This window comes from Macaca thibetana, chromosome 2, assembly GCF_024542745.1.
Source record: "Macaca thibetana thibetana isolate TM-01 chromosome 2, ASM2454274v1, whole genome shotgun sequence".
Taxonomy (NCBI): Eukaryota; Metazoa; Chordata; class Mammalia; order Primates; family Cercopithecidae; genus Macaca; species Macaca thibetana.
This window is the reverse complement of record NC_065579.1, coordinates 149,621,619-149,642,243: the sequence shown is the minus strand read 5'-3', so window position 1 is coordinate 149,642,243 and position 20,625 is coordinate 149,621,619. Positions and strand designations below refer to the sequence as shown.

The following is a 20,625-nucleotide window of genomic DNA, read 5'->3' as shown; positions in this document are numbered from 1 at the left end:
CTGCACAGGTTCGTGATTCCCAGGGACTTCTAGCTGTGAAGACGATCAGGCTCTGGTCTCCAACCCTCCAGGCCCAGTTGGATAGTTGGCCTATTTCCTTTAGCATCCGCCCCTCACACCTCCTAAACTGTGCCTTCAGAACTCAATTGGAAAGGGCAGCCTTGCCAGACAAAAGACTGTAAATATAAAGGAGGCCGATGGTGGCAGGGTCTTCCTGGACTTTGTGGGGAGTGGAGTATTAACTGAGGGCCACACCTCCCTCCTTACCTCTGCTGCCTTTGCCTGCACTCCATACCTCACCTTACTGATAAGCTAAGGAAACCAGGTTGGAGTTAAATGTCACTGCTAGAGGAGCCAGCTAATGGCTTGATAATAACATCAATGAGGGAAGAGTCTAGACATTCATTATCACCCATTCTCCTCTCCTAACTCTGCCCTGGTTGGCACTATTGACACCTGACTGCGGCTATGAGACACAATGTAACAGACACACCAGATTGCAAACACCTCATGTGAAAAAAATGTGAGATAATTGGTTTATCTTTTTTTTTATTGATTCCATGTTGAAATGATATTTTGGCTATATGGGTTAAATAAAATATATTCTTAAAATCAACCTCATCTGTTTCCTTTTACTTCTGATAATTTACTTGAAATTTCTAAAATTTCAAATGAAATGTGTAGCTCACATAATATTTCTATTGCACAATGCACAACACTGCTCTAGACCTCTTTGTCTCTTTCTGTTACATGACTTCCACAAATGCCACTTTTAATGTGGATTCATGGGGCCATAGACTAGCAAATCTGGGAAAGACCTCAAAGTTTGTCTGGTCCAAACTTCTCATTTTATAGGTGTGGAAATTGAAAGCCCTGAAAAAAGACTTAGCAAATTATTCCTTGCAATAAAATACAGTAAAAATGGAGAATGTCACTCATCACTATCTTCATGGCTGGCAGGAAGGCTGACAGTAATATTTCCTTCATCTTGGAAGACTGATCTTTAGTTCATTATGTACATTTTAGAATATAAAATGATTGAAAATTTAAAGCTAGTATTGTCTTAATCTGGTGGGGGTGGGGCATGGGAGGGAACAGAATTTGAATTTGCAGCAAAATATCCCAAACCAGTAAATAGCTCTGAGACAAAAGGATTTGAGTATTTAAATGTCTGGTTTCTAGGTCTGCTCTTCTACAATCACCAGAATTTTTTGAATGTACTGGTCTTTTATCTCTAGTAGCAGCAGATAACACATAGGTAAGCTAATGTAGGAAATCAATATAATGCTAAGACACCCTTCTCTGGTCTCAAGCAAGTCCAGAGGTACCAGCCCACTCCTGGGGCTGACTTCTGTTATTTTCTACGGCAGAGGGGCTGCTGTTCATAACCTAAGGGTGGGCATGGCATGGCAGGACCCATAAGGCAAACTGGAGGCAGACAGTCTCTCTCTTTATGAAAGAGGACAGAGACTTTGAAGGACTTGGCAGGATGTTGAATGGGGTCACTACTGATTTCTCAGATGTTTAATAACTTGTTTATAATAGCAAGACTTTCATACTCACTGTCCTCACAGTCGAGTCCGCTGTAGCCAAATGCACACCTGAAATACAGTGAGCGATAGGAAACAGTGTTAAAGAGCCCCTGTGGGGAGCGTGTCAGAGTTCCCACCCCAATCTCCACCTCTTCCTTTCCATCTTCCTTTTATTCTGTCCTCCCTTGCTTTTTTTTGCTCTTTCTTTTGTCTTCCTTACACTCTCATTCTTCCAGGAGACCACCTTCCATGGGGTTCTGGAAAGGTGAGGGGGGTATGCAATCCCATGCAGGCTCATTTGTTACTGACTGAACACTCCATCCTCCAGGCTTCAGGAAGATTCTGCAATTCAGGCAAAACTGGACCCAAGAGGCATGGAGGGTAGTGGGACCCTCTCAGGCTGTGACACCTCATGGCTCTGCCACTTATTTGCTGCCCTGTGAGCTGGAGGATGTTATTTACATTCAGTTTCCTCACCTGAAAATGGGAAATTAAGACATTTCCTGACAGTGTTGCTGTGCGATAGGTATTACCTAGTGTGTTTCCTGGAGCATAGACGATGCTCAAAAACTATCCATGATGCTGGGCGCAATGGCTCATGCCTGCAATCCCAGCACTTTGGGAGGCCGAGGAGGGTGAATCATGAGGTCAGGAGTTCAAGACCAGCCTGGCAAAGATGGTGAAACCCCATCTCCACTAAAAATACAAAAATTAGCCGATGCAGTGGCAGGCACCTGTAATCCCAGCTACTCGAGAGGCTTAGGCAGGAGAATCGCTTGAACCTCAGGGGTGGAGGTTGCAGTGAGCCGAGATTGCGCCATTGCACTCTGGCCTGGGGGACAGAGTGAGACTCCATCTCAAAAAAAAAAAACTATTGATGATGATGATGAAGATGCTCTGTCTCTGCCAACCTATGCCAGCTTACCAACTTCCTGACTCAGCGCCTATATACGTGTTGTAAGGTCTCTCTTCTTTGCCTAGCTCCAGCTATGGCAAGACAAAAACAAAGTAATTTTTCTTACTTTTGGCAGTTCCCATTACCATCTTCCTCGTAGCCGGGCACGCACGCACACTCAGGGGCCCCGCCGTTCTTCTTTATTAAGCATTCCTTGTGCTCTGCATTGCAGGCATCAGGACACTTGAGACTGGAAGCTTCAAAACAGAATGATTTCTGGGTAATTTTCAGAAACAATCTCTTTAACCCCAAAGTCACATGTGACAACATGACAGTGTTTTTCACATTGCTTCTTCTAGGTAAAATGAGATGCTTATTGACTCCATACATGATGTGTCCCCTGTGAAGCTGGACATGGGTTAGCAAAGGTCCCAGCCATGGTCCATATGTCTAAAGTCAGAAGTCACATCACTTGGACTCTGAAATGCACGTGGAAACTTAAGCAGTGAATTTTGTTGCAAAAGGAGAGAAAGTGGAGTTGTGAAGAACATTTAAAAGCAGGTGAAACACTTACCAACACAGAAAGGGCTCTGTGGGTTAGTCCTTTGCAGGCCAGGTTTGCAATCGCATGCCAAACCATTGATGCATTCATCCGCAGTCTTGTTACAGCCATAATAATCACACCTAAAGGTCACTGAGAAGCACAAATAATTTTAAAATATATTCAGCATGACAATATGGATAAGGTAATTTGTGAAAATTACTCCACCCCATTGCTGTTATACTTTGCATTTTAATAAGTTTTGGGGCCAGGTGCAGTGGCTCACAACTGCAATTCCAGCACTTTAGAAGGCCAAGGCAGGAGGATCATTTGAGCCTAGGAGTTCAAGATCAGCCTGGGCAACACAGTGAAAAAATTTAAAAGTTAGCTGGGCATGGTGGCAAGCTCCTGTAGTCCCAGTTACTCAGGAGGCTCGAGTGGGAGGATCACTTGAGTCCAGAAGTTCAAGGTTACAGTGAGCCGTGATCATGCCACTGCACTCCAACTTGAGCGAGAGTGAGACCTTGTCTCGAAATATAAAAATAAATAAATAAATAAAAATGGGTTGGAAGGCATTAGGGTTAAAAGATGAGTCTGGGCTGGGCGTGGTGGCTCACATCTGTAATCCCAGCACTTTGGGAGGCTGAGGCTGGTGGATCATGAGGTCAGGAGTTTGAGACCAGCCTGGCCAATATGGTGAAACCCTGTCTCTGCTAAAAATACAAAAATTAGCTGCGTGTGGTGGCAGGCACCTGTAATCCCAGCTACTCAGGAGGTTGAGGCAGGAGAATTGCTTGAACCTAGGAGGCAGAGGTTGCAGTGAGCCGAGATCATACCATTGCACTCCATCTCCGGGTGACAGAGCAAGACTCTGTCTTGGGAAGAAAAAAAAAAAAAAAAAAAACTGAGTCTGAGAATGGATTAGGGGGAGAGAATAGGAGTAGTTAGAGTCATATGGCTCCTCTCTACTAAATATCCCACACTGTAACTGAGCCTCCTTCATCAACTGCCACATGAAAATGCCTCGGATTAAAAGCCTAGAGCAAGAGATTCTACAATTTTGGGCAAAGAAAACAATTTATCTTTGCCACTGAAGCCAGAGAACAGGAAAAAGTATTTTCCGGCCAGGTGTGGTGGCTCACACCTGTAATCCCAGCACCTTGGGAGGCCAAGGCGGGCAGATCACCTGAGGTCAGGAGTTTGAGGCCAGCCCGGCCAAAACGGCGAAAACCGTCTCTACTAAAAATACAAAAATTAGCTGGGCGTGGTGGCGCATGCCTATAATCCCAGCTATTTGAGAGGCTGAGGCAGGAGAATCGCTTGAACCCGCGAGTTGGAGGTTGCGGTGAGCCAAGATCATCCCACTGCACTCTGGGCAACAGTGTGAGACCCTGTCAAATGAACAAACAAACAAACAAACAAGCAAACATTTAAGAGATGAAAAAAGGAGTCTTAGAAGAAGCAAAAAGAAGGATGAGGGAGGCACAAAGGTGATTAGGAGAATGGTGGATGCAGGCCCAGGAAGAAGGGACCATCTAGAAGGGAACGATACTAGTGTCAAATGCTATAGAAAACTCAAATAAGTTGTGGCCCAACAGAGGATTCTGGATTTGGCAGCCAGCCAGGACTGAGAACCAGCTGCAAACTCCTCTTCCCGGGACTGGCCCCAATGGGTCACCTCTGGGGTGAGGAACTTCTGATGACTGCTGTGGTGGGTTGACTGCAGTCATGACATCAATTTACTCACACCTTTCTGTACCCTTTTGGCAGGGCCCTTCCACACTGTGCTTGGTCATGAGAATTGCTTTAGCCAACTGGACAGTTGTACCTCTGACGTGTAAGCAGAGCCTTGAGAAATACTTGTGCATTTTACCCCCTTGCTTCTCTTGAAATCCTTTGGATGGGTCTGCTCAGAAGAAGAGACCATGTGGAGCAGAGACAAACCAATTATCTGACCCAGCAGCTTAATGGCAGATGCTTAAGTGAGCCCAGCAGAGATCAATTAAGCCTGGCCCAGATCAGCAGACTATCCACTTGAGCCCAGCCCAAATTCAGACCCAAAGAATTCCAGGGTTGCAATAAATAAATGGTGGTTGTTTTCGGCCACTACCGTTGTAACACAGCGAATGCAAATTGCTACAGCTACATGGTGGGTTTGTGTGTCAGTCTAAAGGGGAAAATAGTACAGGTAACGCTTGGTCTTGCTCTATTGCCCAGGCTGGAGTGTGATGTCATGATCTCAGCTCACTGCAGCCTCACCCTCCTGGGCTCACGCAATCCTCCCACCTCAGCCTCCTAAGTAGCTGAGACCACAGACCTGCACCACCACACCTGGCTGATTTTTTGTATTTTTTTGGTAGAGATTTTACCATGTTGCCCAGGTTGGTCTCAAACTCCTGGGCTCAAGGAATCTGCCAATCTTGGCCTCCCAAAGTGTTGGGATTACAGGCGTGAGCCACCACGCCCAGCCATAGGTAAAACTTTCTGTAATCATTTGGAAAGCTGTAACTCGACAGAAAGCCCCGTTGTTTCTCCTTTTCCTTTCCCTGTCCAGCAGTGGTTTGTCTGGTCATTTATACCTCCCTAGAGAGGAACACACTGGTCAGTTTGATGACTTGGAAGATAGCTGGAAAGAAGCAGAGGGCAAGTGAGCAAGAAAAGGGAAGAAGAATTGGTTAAAAAGAAATTTAGAGACAGTTGTCAGTTCAATGACGCAGTTCTTGCCTCCTTTTCACATATAATGAAAAGGTTTACAAAAAAGGTAGGTAAGTCTTCAGGTAAACTTTGAATAAAATTATACGATACTTACAATCATAGCTTAGAATGCCGCTTGAGTTCTTTCCAACTGCTATTTTAATTTTATCAGACACAGTCATCTCATTGTCACTTGTGGTTTCTGTCAAAATTGTTACTATTGTTACATTAACAAACTTGTCAGCAGCACGCATTTCAGATCTTGAGGACAGAGGTGTGCTAAAAATGAGATGAATCTGCTGTCACTTAATGAATCTGCTGTCACTTAATGAATCAAGAATCAACAAATAAGTCTTCTAATCTCCCAGACTCCCGAATCTCCCGGCCCTAGTCCTGACCCGCTGTCCTGTCCCTACGATTGGGACCCACATATGGAGGCCAGGGGCTGCAAAAAGATGGCAATGTACAGGCTTGGAGGTCTCTGTTTGATGTGTATTCAGAGGAAACCTATGGTGAAAACAATATTCTGTTGGAGAAAACTTAGGAAAATTGTGGATAATCATTTTTGGAAGAATTGTGAATCATCATTTGAAGGATCTAGGAGCCTAGAGCTAACCAGAATTAGAACAAGTAACACCTGAAATGGGAAATTGTCACTTTCTGTAGGACAGTGAGAGTAGGTCTTGCTGAACTGTTAAATCTCAGACTGGTTCTTTGAGAGAGACAGAGGGGCGCGTGTCCCTCCCTGTACACGGAGAAAGCGGCAACCAGCCATAGAGAGCCTGGATCACTCCCAGAAAAGACCAGAAAGTCAGCAGGCAGCTTCAAAGTGGGAACATGATTGGCCTGGACACACACGACCCAGAGGAGAAGTGAAAAAGAGGGCCAGGGCTGCGGGAAACATGAGCACATACTACCAAATCCTACCCGCAATATGAAGTGCCTGCCACGAGCAAGACATTGCCACTGTCTCTCTCTCTAATCAGCACTGCAGTTCGGAGCCCTAAGCACAGCTGTGCAATTATTTCATTGTCCAAAATGAATCAAGCAATACAATCACTGAGGGGGGAAAAGGGACTTTTAAAAACTTCTTCACTATCTGATTTGTCGCTCTGTGCTATTAAGCCTCAGGATATATTTTTGTTGTGTAAATTTTTTTCTAAACTCCTTTTTGACTTTTATTTCTTTTTTCTTTTTTATTTTATTTTTTCTTTTGAGACAGGGTCTTGCTCTGTCACCAGGCTGGAGTGCGGTGGTGAGATCACGTCTTACCGCAGCCTCGACCTCCTGGGCTCAGCTGATCCTGCCGCCTCGGTCTCTCAAGTAACTGGGACCACAGGCACGCGCCACCATGCCCAGCTAAAATTTCATTTTGACTTTCAAATAAATGCAGAAGCCTGAAAATATAGCCAACCTATTTAGGCAATGTTTGCAGCCACCTTGGGTCCTCAGAACAATCAAGAAAAATCCAAAACATGAACCAAATTCCATTTTTAGGCACAATCATCTCAAAATGGAGTCCAAAAAATGAAATGGGCTTCAGCATTGTAATTTAATGTTTTCTACCATAATTCGTTCACGATGGGATTTGGTGGTGGGGCGGGGGCGGGGAGTGGGAGTGGAATGTAATAGGGCAGTGAGAAAGGTGAACTTGATAAAAATTATTCTATATTGGTTGAAATACATGGTATAGCTTTGCACTGGGGCTAGGAAAGCAAATGCCATCCAAAATTTATTCGTTAAAAGAACCTACAGGTTTATACTGTAATTCAGGAGGCAAGACGTTACACCTGTGAAACAGTTAAAGTGAACACTGGAGCCACTGCACACTTGAGTATAAATGACAAGGGCACTAGGCTTGGAGTTAAGACATGAGGTCCAGACCCTTGTGGCCCAAGACCAGTCAGCTTCTCTGGGCCCGAGTTTTAAAGAGAGGTTTTAAAGAGAGAAATTCTGAGGATCCTTCCAATTCTAACATTGCTGTAGTAGGAAAGAGCTTCGGGAGTCAGAGGGGAGAGATAATTTTGGGCTGGAGCCTAAGAAATGCCTTTCTAGGTGAGCCCCAGGTGCATTTGCCCTGCAATGGGCCCCGAGGTGGGGGATGTAGTTCCCTCCATGCCTCTGAGCTCACGGGTGAAGGTTTGCCTCCAAACAAGCTTGGCTCCCTTTTAGTAACTCCTTAAGAATCAAAGGAGTGCCACAGTTTTGGGGATGCCCCAAATGACCTTGTGGGACCAGCTCTCCATCACACTGCAGGGTCCCATATTCTAGAAAGGAAACAGAATGGTGTCGAGATCAACCATGTGCCAGGCACTGCATACAGGGAATCTTCCAAATGTTATCTCAGTTACTCCTCACAAGGCTCCAGGGAAGTTGATCAGATTATCCCAATTACACAGATGCAGTGACAAAGGTTCTGAGAGGTTAGAACACCTGCCTGGTCACTCAAGGATGAAGTGCCAAGGCCAGGATTCAAGTACAGGTTTGGCTAACTCCATTCCAATTTCACCGTTCCTGTTTGTATCCAGTCATCCCCTACCCATGAACTGGCTGTTGTCCACTAAACCAAACCTAATCCCTAGAAACAATTCACAGCCCTCCAGCAGCTGTCTGCCATACACCTCCAGCTACAGAGTCTCTGCGTTTGGGCCCAGCCCGTCTGCTTGCTGCCAGCCTCCCACCATGCAAACTGTGCCTCTTCACTGCCAACCAGACTTGCCCCTCATTCAAGACCAAGCTAGAAATCCATCACTTTCAAAAGACCTCTCTGAAATTTTATACACAAACTCTCTCTCCCTCTCTCTCTCATTCCACAAAAGATTTTTAAAAGATTTTTTTTTTCAGGCCGGGAGTAGTGGCTAATGCCTGTAATCCCAGCACTTTGGGAGGCTGAGGCGGGTGGATCATGAGGTCAGGAGTTCAAGACCAGCCTGATCAACATGATGAAATCCCGTCTCTACTAAAAATACAAAAATTAGGCCGGGTGTGGGGCGTACACCTGTAATCCCAGCTACTCTGGAGGCTGAGGAAGGAGAATCGCTTGAACCCAGGAGGTAGAGGTTGCAGTGAGCTGAGATCATGCAACTGTACTCCAGCCTGCATGACGGGAGTGAAAAAAAAAAATCTTTTTGTAGAGATGTAGTGTCACTATGTTGCTTAGGCTGGTCTTGAACTCCTGGCCTCAAGTGATCCTCCAATTTCAGCCTCTCAAAGTGCTAGGATTATAGGTGTGAGCCACCATGCCTGGCTTCCACAAAGGATTTTATATGGCTTATAAGGATAAACACAATAGTAAGACTTAAGATGTAAATAGTGCATTGCTACATGAGGACTGCTTTTCCTACCTAACTTCGTTTGTCTTAGAGCATTCTTTCCTCAGCCTGAGTACTTGTGTATTAATGTGCTTCAGAGGAGGCTGAGATGCAATTGCTAATTTCTTGAGAATCTTCTTCCTCTTTATTTCCCTAAATAGCACCCAGCACTTGCCATTACCTATTGAAGTGCTCAATAAGTGCTTGTTCTCACTGCAGAAAGAGCTCACCACTGACCCTTCGGTAGCCAGGTGTGTGATTTGGGTGTTCTTGTCCGCTTCACCCTTGCCATATGAGGGAAGAGATGATCATGGGCCATTCAGTCTCCCCCTGGCCCGCTGGAATGCACATTCCAGGGATTGACTAGGTATGGTTTGCAGCCATGGGATCAAGACAAAGAGATCCAGATGATGTCCTGGGCCGTGTGCACAAGTTGTTGCACAGCCAAGCACAGACAGAATCTTGCCTTCTGCAGGCCACACCCTGCCCAGAGTTGGGGTGACATCAGAGGCAGGGCCAAGGCACACAGTCCCCTTTGCAGTGCTCAGACTGAGACTGACCCTCTCCTCTTAACTTGTGGCTTGCCACAGAGGGTCTTAATGTTACATGCAGACCTCAAGAGAAGCTCGGAAGTTAGACAGACACACATCTGCCTCCAAAGTACTCGGCAGTCCATAACAAACTTACCTTACATTAAGAATTACAGTCTGTCCATAAACAGATGTGCCAAATACACCGTTAAGCTGTGGAGGAGAACAGATTTAATAACAAGTAAAAAACAATTTTTTTCACATTTTCTACAAATCAAATGGGCAGAAAAAAATAATACTCTATCTAGCTTTTAACAGGATCCAACTGGGTAGAAAATGGATCCTGGGGGACTTCTTAGGGCCTGAGCTGGGACTGCCCCTACAAAGGCTGCAAAGAGGACCTTGAAGAAAGTAAGCCGTCTCTATTTTTCTAACTCGATTCTAATGGTTGCAAGGGAGCTCTGGTGCATCCCTTCTGGATTACAAATCTCCCAGGAACTAAGAATGCCTCATCACCTCACTGGTTTCCCCAGGAACATCAAACCCTGACTGAGATCAAGTCTCTAATCTGATCTCTGAAGACCGGGGCATAAGGCCTGTAACTGGAGGGGGCTTTTGTGACACTCACACTCAAAGTCAAGTTTGAGGAAAGTAGTGCTAAGTGACCATTGCTCAGTAAAGCCACATGAAGTACTTCAGGGGTTCCCTGGAAGTAGGACCACATTGATGTTGCTGTCTTCAATGTACTGAAACCATCCATGCTGGCAAATTTGAAAGCAGATCCGAGATGAGAGGGCAAGTCACTGCCAGCTGGCCCACAGGGCAGAGGTGACATGGCAAAGGGGCAGAGCAAACTCTGTGACACAGCAGCCACAGATTCTATCCTAGCATTGTCAGGTACTGGCTGGCTGTGCAGTTGGAAGCACTAGCTCTCTTTGCACCATCTGTAAAATCATTTCCATGATACGTTTTTTACATGTTACCAGTTCTAATAGTGATATAATTTCAAATTGAGAGACACTGTCATGGAATAAGACTTCAGCTTTAAAAAAATGTCTCTCCATCTCTACTTCTTTTTTTTTTTCTCCTGGCAGAGTCTTACTCTGTCACCCAGGCTGGAGTGCAGTGGCATGATCTTGGGCCACTGCAACCCCCACCTCCTGGGTTCAAGTGATTCTCCTGCCTCAGCCTCCTGAGTAGCTGGGATTACAGGCGCCCGCCACCACGCCCGGCTCATTTTTTTGTATTTTTAGTAGAGATGGGGTTTCACCATGTTCGCTAGGCTGGTTTCAAACACCTGACCTCAAGTAATCTGCCCGCCTCAGCCTCCCAAAGTGCTAGGATTACTCGCATGAGCCGCCGTGCCCAGCCTCCACCTCAACTTCTAAGACATATTTAAGGCTAATATTTTTTCCTTTAAAACTGAACTTTGAGCTATATTGGCTGGATGCTCTCTGAGAGTCCTTCCAGGGCTAACATCTGTGGCTGCAAAATGGAAAGACCCTTTCCTTTCATGCTCGCTCACACGTGTGCACTCGGTCACAATAACCTAAACGATGGGAAAGTATTGTTCATGCCAACATTTTTGAAAATGGGAAAAATAAGTAACAGATATTCAGATATAATTATTCTTCTAGACATTTTTTTAAAGCCAGACTAGTATGAAAATGTATGCAAATTTGAATATAAAAAAGAAAAACAACATCTTTAAATTTTTTCTCTTTCATTCTGTGGAAATAATTTATTTTAAAACTTCATAATATTTATCTGTCCATTTAAAACTGTATTAATAGCTTATAAAACAATGGGTATGGTATGGCTGGAGCCAGCTTCTGCAGGCCCTCTGCCATGCCAGGCCAGGTGCCATGCCTCCAGGTGCAAGACGATGGGGTGGTCCAAGGGTCCCAGGGGAGAGGCCTGGGCAATGAAGAAGTGGTGGCACCGGTGGAGGCACTCAGGACAGCTGCTGTTTACCAACCAGTAAAGGTACATTTCACTGTTTGAACAACTGGTACCATGGTACCAGCGTGAACCACCTGAAGACCAGCTCTACTCTCTGCAACTCAGTGTTAGAACAAAAGCATGTTTTACAGAACGGAAAGCTGGAAAATACTTACGAAGTCAGTAATTTTACTATGCAAATCTTGATAGGCCACAGAATGTTTCTCTTCTGGATCAAATGTTTCTAATACGTTCACTGAAATCATCCCAGGGAATACCTTTCCTGAAAGTTAAGCAGACTCTTTCTGTACTAGTTAATGAAAAGAGGGTCATTTCCATTTTGTTTTAAAACATAGATTATTTTTTCGAATTCCCAACATTGGATAATGACACTACAGGAAATCTGGAAATATTTTTAAAGTTATGCATAATCCCACCCAACCTGGCACAACCATTTTCATTTTGGTATATTTCTTTCCGTTCACAGTTTACATCATTGTTGTAATTCCAAGTTTATGCCATATTTCTTTTTTTCTTATTATATAATAGGTATTTTCCAAATCGTTGCCTAGTCTTTTTTTTTTTTTTTTTTTTTAGAGAAAGAGAGAGACAGGGTCTTGCTCTGTCACCCAGGCTGGAGTGCACTGGCACAACTGGCTTGCTGCAGGCTTGAACTCCTGGGCTCAAGGGACCCTCCTGCCTCAGCCTCCTGACTAGCTGAGACTACAGGTATATGCCACCACAGCCAGGCAATTTTTTAACATTTGTAGAAATAGGGGTCTCAGTATGTTGGCTAGGCTAGTCTCAAGTTCCTGGCCTCAAGTGATCCTCCTGCCTTGGCCTCCCAAAGTGCTAGGATTACAGGTGTGAGCTCCTATGCCTGGTCTCATAACCATCATTTTTAAAGGTTGCATAATATTCTATGAAGTATATCTTCCCTTCCTTGATGTAATCATTTTTTGTTATTGGACTTAGTGCTTTTAATTATTTAAAAGGAAAAGAAAAAGGTTGCAATGAACATCTTCACACACAAACTGTTCTTCTGTATTTGGGATCACTTACTTAGAGTAAATTCCCAGAAGTGAGATTATTAGTGCTAAAAATATGAGCATTTGGGGGGCTTTTGATATATCCCTAACCCAGTGGGCAATGCAATGCATTAATTTCTTATAGAATTGGCTGCTCTGGAAAATGAAGATATTTCTCATTCATAAAACAGAAAAAAACCGGAACTAGAACTCAGACAGTCAGTCCTCAGACCTTCATTGCACCCTGGTGTCTGATCTAATCAAAACATCATTATGCCACAGGTGTATAAATGTACTCCTGAAATCCATTTTTAGAGCTGAAGGGCTCTTATATCTCTAAGAGGGGGATCTGATGTTGTGGAGCAAACAAATCTTGTGACACAGAACTGAAGATCAGGTTCCCAGGGTTGCTGGACTATGTGGTCTTAGATAGATCACCTTGTTCTACCTCAGTGTCCCTAAGTAACAGCACTTTTCTCTACTTTGCTGGCCTTTGTTGCCTCCACATTTTCTTTATCTCTGATATTTTGGAATCTCCTTTTGCCATCATTTTAAGTTTTCGATTCCACTTTTGGTATGAGATACAGAGCTCAGACACGGCTCATCCCTTGTAACTCACCTTTCTTACATGTAGAAGAGTTGTAGTAATACCCTTCTAAACACAGGCAAAAATGTGTATTATGCAGCTCAACACATAATGAATTATCTTCACAAGGATCATCTTGGCAAGGATTGCTGGGACCTTAGATGGAGTAGAAAGAGATTAGAAATCCAGAGAAATGACAATAAATAACAAGAGGAAATGTATTTTTCCATCTTCTTGCCTCCCTCCTGGGCCCTTTCCATTCCTTGGTTGTGTTACTCCACAGCACAATTTTGGAAGAGTTAAAAACAAATATTTGCTTGCTTAGGTCTCTAGAGAGTTGTTTCTGAAATTCTAGAACCAAATATAATACTCGTCAATAGTAAAGATCAGAGCTTAGTGGACAAGGGCTTGCCCAGAGAAAGAGAGATTGCAGTCTTCTAACGCCAAGGAGTCAGGAATCTTCAGATCTCAAAGTCCCCCCAGAACCTTGAAGCACGGTCCTCTAACACAAGCTGGGGCTCCCCGAAACATTCTAGATAAAACGTCTTATTTTTAGAAAGGTATGAAGAATCAAACAGCCAAGAAGCTCAGAAAAGAAACTAGATGTCATATTCTGGTAAGCATACCTAGGAGACATAGCCATAAAAACAGGAATGGGATAGGAAAGGAGAGAATGTGGATTAACTCAGTGAAAATTCTAAGAGGCCATGAGAAGACACTCCAGCCTCTGGCTTTCTCAGTGGATCACTTGAATAAATGGTGAAAATAACACTGCAATGAGTTCTACACTGCAGGCCGAGACTCCCAGGCCAAGCAGAGTGCAGTATCTTTCTCTCTCTGGGAACTGATGAGGTCTGAGGAGGAGAGTTAGCTCAGTGGTCCAACAGTGATCTGGGCTGCCAGTTTTCTTCATTTCTGTCAAGTGGAATGATTCTGAGCTGCGATGGCAGAATAGCTTATGTGTTTGATAACCTTCAAAGCTGTCTTGAGAGTCTTACAAACCTATATGTAGAAACCACTGATTTCTTTAAAAGCTGTATGTAAGGTACGATGTGTATAACATGCTCTCTTTTGTGAATAAAAGAAGGGGAGGATTATACACAAGCAAATATGTATGCTTATATTTGCATAGGTAATTTCAGGAGGGAGATACAAGGAATTGGCCACAGAAGTTGCCTCTGGGGAAGGAAACTCGGGGTCTGGGTCTGAGGGGTTCAGGAGGAGAGCGAGATTTAATTTTTATTGCACACGATTTGGCCCTGTTTGAGCTGCTTTTTCCATAATCATAGGCCTAATTTACTTCTTTTAAAAAATAAAAAGTAAAATAATGCTGGTGAGAATATGGGGCAACAGGAACTCTCATTCATTGTTTGGTGGTAATGCAAAATGCCACAGCCACTTTGAGAGGAAAGTTTGGTGGCTTCTTACAAAACTGAACATACTCTTACGAGAAGATCTGAGAGTCGCCCTCCTTGGTATTTAACCAAAGGTGTGGAAAATTTATGTCCACACAAAAACCTGCACATCCACGTTAATATCAGCTTTGTTCATGAGGGCCACAACTTGGAAGCAACCGAGATATCGTTCAGTAGGTGAATGGATAAACAAACTGGTACATCTAGACAATGGAATATCATTCAGCACTCAAAAATGAGCTATCAAGCCATGAAAAGACATGGAGGAAATGCATACTACTATGTAAAAGAAGTCAATCTCGAAAGGCTACATACTGTATGATTCCAACTGTATGAAGTTCTGGAAAAGGCAAAACTATGGAGACAGTAAAAAGATCTGTGGTTGCCAGGAGTAAGAGGGGAGGATGAAAAGCGCAAAGGATTCTTAGGGTTGTGATCCCATAATAGTGGATGCATGCCATACATTTATTTGTCCAAATTCATAAAATGCATAACACCAAGAGTGATCTCTAATGTAAACTATGGTCTGTAGGTGATAATGATGTGTCACTGGAGGTTTATCAATTGTAATAAACACACCGCTCTGGTAGGGGATGTTGATAATGTATGTGTCGGGCCAGGGAGTATATAGGAAACCTCTGTACCTTTCTCTAAATCTTGCTATGAGTCTAAAACAGCTCTAAAAATAAAGTCCATTAACATTATTTTTTTGAGACAGGGTCTTGCTCTGTGCCCAGCCTGACACAATCTTGGCTGGCTGCAACCTCTGCCTCCAGGGCTTGAGTGGTCCTCCCACTTCAGCCTCCTGAGTAGCTGAGACTACAGGTGTGTGCTACCACACCTGACTAATTTTTGTATTTTTCTTTTGTAGAGATGGGGTTTTGCCACGTTTCCCAGGCTGGTCTTGAACTCCTGAGCTCAAGTAACTCACCCACCTCAGCCTCCCAAAGTGCTGAAATTACAGGCGTGAGCCATCATGCCCGGCTTCCATTAACAATTTTTTTTTTTTTTTTTTTTTTTGAGACGGAGTCTTGCTCTGTCGCCCAGGCTGGAGTGCAGTGGTGCAGTCTCAGCTCACTGCAACCTCCACCTCCTGGGTTCACGCCATTCTCCTGCCTCAGCCTTCCAAGTAGCTGGAACTATAGGCGCTCGCCACTACGCCCGGTTAATTTTTTGTATTCTTTAGTAGAGACAGGGTTTCGCTGTGTTAGCCAGGATGGTCTCGATCTGACCTCGTAATCCACCCACCTCAGCCTCCTAAAGTGCTGGGATTACAGGTGTGAGCCACCGCGCCCGGCCAACAATTTTTTAAAGAGAAAAAAATAGACTATATAGGATAAAAGGAGGCATAGTTCAGTATCTTATAAACAAAATAAGAGTCACCCCTCTGACAAGGTATGAACCAGTCTTCTAAATAAAATTAATGGCTTCTTTAAGAAAAGCCTCAGCCACCTTGCAAAGATGACTTGGGACATCTTAGGGAAGAGACTGGATATATGTCTTTCTGGAGATACCAGACAAGTAACTCCCGGGTGCTTTCTCTTCGGCAACGAAGGACAGACTTGTTAGCTTGTTTCATGGCCAGGAATTGATTACGTCACAGGATGTTACAGCCAGAAGAGATTTGGGGGCTTTTTAGTTTAGTCTCGCCTTATTGCAGATCAGTAAGTTGAAGCCAAGAGAGAAATGACTTGCCCCAGACCCCACAGTTTATTCATGGTAGGGACAGAACACAGGAAGACGGCCTGACTCTGAGGGAACACCTGGCAAAGCAGAAATGGCTTAGAAAACCTCCCTTTCCTGATTCCAGGAGAGCTGTGTCCCATTGGATCCCACCTTCAGAGTGGCCCCTCCAAACATGAAAGAAGACTGGGGAAAGACGTCTTAGATACAGCCTCTGGGCTCTACTTGCTTAACCATCCACTTCTTAAATCTATCAAAGAACATTGAGGAAGCTACCAGAAGTTAAGGGTAGGGAGACATCCACTTGGTCTTTGACCCTGGGTGAGTCATGGCCCTCACTGGGTCCCAGCTTTCCCGTCTGAGAATGATAACATTTATCTAGATTCTTCAGGCTCTAAAGTGTGACGATTCTTCTAGATCAAGGGCTGGCAAACTATAGTTCACGAGTCATATCTGACCAACCTTTTGTTTGTTAACTGTGGCTGCTTTCATGTTAAAATAGTAGAGTGCAGGAGTTACAACAGAGACCCCACATGGTCCACAAGGCCATTTAGCCTTTACTGATAAACTTGGTTGATTTCTGTTATAGACTGAGCTTGGGGAAGTGAAGCAAATGGTTCCTGTTTCATTAACTTCTGCTTGAGGTCACTTGTCATCTCTTAGTGTTCCCAAAGCATCTGTCCTTTGGACAATGGCCCTGGTTATGCCTAGGACTGTTTGAACACTGCTGTTGTTTTGCTTTCTATGCGTCAGTCTCAAATTCTTGGCTTGACACAAGTTCCACATTGTGATCAGCCACCATCTTACCTCAAGGGTAGAACTGACTTCTTCCTTAGGTAGACCAGAGAGCTAGATCAGTGGGGCTGAACAGTCCATGCTTATTTGGACCTGGTCTTCTCAGAGAAGCTAAAACTATTTCTAAAAATCCTCTAGGGAGAGGAAAGCTATAGAGATACCTTTCACAAAGCCCGAGTTCATCGAAAAAAAATACTGCACAGCTAGCAAATAACTTGAGGTAGGATAGGAGGAAAGGAAAGGAGAACAGAAGGAAACTGAGGGTTTTAGGATCTCTGCCGTCACTACATTGTGACCCAGATTTCAAACCCACAGTTAATTTCCAAGGAAACCTTGGGCTTCTTTAGACTCATTTTCCTGGCCCACCAGAACATACCCACCTCCCTCCCTCCACAGTGGTATGCTCCATTCTTGGGGAGTCTTTGAGGGAATCACCCTTACCTGTGGTGTTTAGGGTGCTGGTCTCCAGTGAAGTGCTGCCAGTGGGAGGCTCTGATGATTGGTTGTCTTTTGTGGTGAGGGACATTTTATTGTCACTTTGTGTTTCAGAAGGAACCATTGTGATTGATCCATCATTTGTAGATGAAGCAGTGATTCTGTCAGATGTAGTTAATGAATTTGCATTTGCAGTTGACTCATTGTCTATAGTAGTAGGTGTAGGAATTGTGGAGGAATTATGTGTATTAATTGTGGGGGAAGCAGGTGAAGCAGCTATTGGGGGAGAAGGTGTAGTCGTGGTGCCAGCAGCTCCAGGGGAATTAGTTTCAGTGGCATTAGTTGTAGCTGCTGTAGGATGACTAGTTGCAGTTTCTGCGTTTCCTAAAGTATCAGCTGAGTGGTCTTGGGCAGTGGCTGGAAGAACAAAGATACCAAGTTTGAGCAGACAGTACATTGAATAACTAATGGCAGTTACTTAATACTAATTCGTATCCAACTCATTCTTTTTTTTTTTTGGTAGAGATAAGGTTTCCCCAAGTTGCCTAGATTGGTCATAAACCCCTGTGCTCAAGCGATCCACCCTCTTTGGCCTCCCAAACTGCTGAGATAATAGTTATGAACTGCCATGCCCAGCCTCAACTCATTCTTTTCTGGAAAAATGAATATATATGACTATATTAAAAATTAAAATACATGGTTATTTCTAAACACAAAAAACCCCACAATAAATAAAATTAAAAATTAGACAAAACTGGAAAAAATGTTATTGAAAAATGTGACAAAGAGTTAATGTTTATTTATTTATTTTAGAAATAAGGTCTTCCTCTGCCACCCAGGCTGGAGTGCAGTGGTGTGATCATAGTTCACTGCAGTCTTGAGCTCCTAGGCTCAAGCAATCCTCCCACCTCAGCCTCCCAAATAGCTAGGACTACAGTTGTAACGCCTCCATGGCTGGCTAATGTTTTTTGTTTTTTAGAGATGGGGGTCTCACTATCCTGGCTAGGCTGGTCTCTTAACTCCTGGCCTCAAATGATCCTCCTGCCTCAGCCTCCCAAAGTGCTGGGATTGCAGACGTGACCCACCAGTCCCACAGAGGAGTTAATATTTTTTAAGTTGAGTACCAAGAAGCAATATTATTTATGCCTGTAGTTGTACAACTGTCGATCTGGGTTTAATATACTTCAGACTGTTCTCAGTGAGGACAATTGAGAATGCCACAAGGTGGCGCAGTGACTACCCGGAAGTGGACTCCTTTTGTCTTTCTGCACTTTAAGGCAACTGCCCCCATTTTTCATTACCTTGATAGATTGAGGGAGGGAAAGGTTAGGGTTGGGTAAAGAACAATAAAATAAAAATACCTCATTAAGTGCTTATTATACTTCTTCCAAAATTGTATTCTAGTAGTGTTTTCCCATTCACAATTCTCGACACATTGACTAAGAGTAAGATGAATAAGTGATCTTTGCTTTCTGAGCTATGATGGGTATCAAAGTTGCATTTTCACAACTTTTAGGAACCCCTGGATACATGGAGTGGTAAACTCTAGTGATTCAGTGATCTATTTTCTTTTCCTTTTTCTTTTCTTTCTTTCTTTCTTTTTTTTAGAGACATGGTCTTGTTCTGTCACCCAGGCTGGAGTGCAGTGGTGCCATCATAGCTCACTGCAGCCCCAAACTCCTGGGCTCAAGTGATCCTCCCACCTTGGTCTCCCAAGTGTTGGGATAACAGGTGTGAGCCACCTTGCCTGGCCCAGTGATAAGTTTTCTAGAAATTTTCATTGTCTCTAAGAACTCTGACCTTGACAATAGGTTAAAAAAATTATTGAAAGAAAAAGTTTTAGTGAGGAAGCGATTTCTAAACCTTAGGGTACAGAGAACTGTGGAATATGCTTCCTGATTCCCCCATGGGTCTATGAGCCCCTTGAGGGCAGAGCCTGGCTCTTCACCTTGAAGAGGGCTTGGCTAACATAGCCATTCAGAAATGTTGAAGACATCAGCAATTGCTCTTCCTAGGCAAGAAATACATCACCAGCTGGCAATGTTGACTGCCACTCTTCCTATTCCTGCCACTCAGGATAGTTCTCATCTATCAAGCGCTGGCCCTGCGCCCGACAGTACCTGTGAAGTAGACGTAAATGCCCTCATTTGACAGAAGAGCCCACCAATACTCAGAGGGGTTAAGAAATTTGCCCAGAGGCAAAGCCAGGTCTGTAAGATGACAATGTCCTAATTACCACTTGATTAAAGTTACGGGGAAGGCCATCCATTTAATGAAAAACCAAGACATCCCCGAGGAGCAAACACAAGAAGAGCAAATAGAGAAAATTGGGGATCAGAATGAAAGCAGTGGAAGCAGAAGTGACCTCCACGGTGCCCTCTATCACTGGGGTAGCAGTGAGAGTGGCCAGGGGCTGGCTCTCGCCATGGAAAACTCTAGACAGAAGAAAAGGGCTTGGCAGACTGTGGGTGCAAACAGCTCCAACCCCACCAGACCCTGAATTTCATGCTTTGGAAATGTTCATTCTCGGCCGATGCCAAAGAACCAACATGTTTCTGTAGATGTGCATAAAACAAATCGGGACATCTTAAGAGGTTTTCTGCAGGTCTTTGGAATTATGACAAGGAGTTTTGGACTTCTAGGCTTGTTTATTTTGGTTTTAAATTTCTGTTCACTAGGGAGATTACATTTCAGAATAATCAATTAGTTTGAATAAATGAGACACATTCCAAGCTGACAGCAATTCATTGCTGTGAATAGCTACAATTTTTAAAAATAACTAAAATATACTTGTGTGTATCTATGTGTATATGTGTGTTTTATCTGAGGGTTGTACAGATTTTAGGGAAGACAGCTTAGAGCTGAAATCCCAGGCTTAAATTATCTAGTAAAAATACCCAAGAGGAATTGTAAAATAACCTATTCTGTTCAATCTATAGATAACAGAAATATATGAAGACATCCGTGCAGTAAAAATAGCTTTAGTCTTTTTATTTCCTTAGGTCCTAAAACTTCTAAATAACACAAGGATAGCACAACGTCCACGGAGGTACAAATCATAGGTTTCAGTGGCAAAATATATGCCCTGACCTGGTTTCTTTCTGGGGAAGACTCCATAATCACCACCCCTGTCCAGGGCACATCTGTAACTGCTTTATTCAAAGCTAGCTGAAAGTCACAATCAAACACCTTTCTCCCAGATCTAAACTCTTCATTGTGATGAGATGTTGGTTCCCAAA

At 43.7% G+C, this 20,625-nt stretch overlaps 1 protein-coding gene and 1 long non-coding RNA gene across 2 annotated transcripts in view; one reads left to right on the top strand and one right to left on the bottom strand.

Moving 5' to 3' along the window:
* LOC126949190 (uncharacterized) overlaps positions 1 to 20,625 on the top strand; it is an 80,797-nt gene that overhangs the window by 20,056 nt on the left and 40,116 nt on the right. The gene's annotated exons all lie outside the window — the stretch shown is intronic.
* Positions 1 to 20,625, bottom strand: part of MUC13 (mucin 13, cell surface associated) — a 31,317-nt gene that overhangs the window by 5,690 nt on the left and 5,002 nt on the right. Inside the window, exons 2-9 of the mRNA XM_050781813.1 lie at positions 17,393 to 17,803; positions 13,092 to 13,214; positions 11,621 to 11,727; positions 9,661 to 9,716; positions 5,778 to 5,941; positions 3,002 to 3,121; positions 2,555 to 2,684; positions 1,564 to 1,601 (exon numbers count right to left, since the gene is read on the bottom strand). Of these exons, the coding sequence (XP_050637770.1) occupies positions 1,564 to 1,601; positions 2,555 to 2,684; positions 3,002 to 3,121; positions 5,778 to 5,941; positions 9,661 to 9,716; positions 11,621 to 11,727; positions 13,092 to 13,214; positions 17,393 to 17,803 (1,149 nt within the window). The remainder of the gene's footprint in view (positions 1 to 1,563; positions 1,602 to 2,554; positions 2,685 to 3,001; positions 3,122 to 5,777; positions 5,942 to 9,660; positions 9,717 to 11,620; positions 11,728 to 13,091; positions 13,215 to 17,392; positions 17,804 to 20,625) is intronic.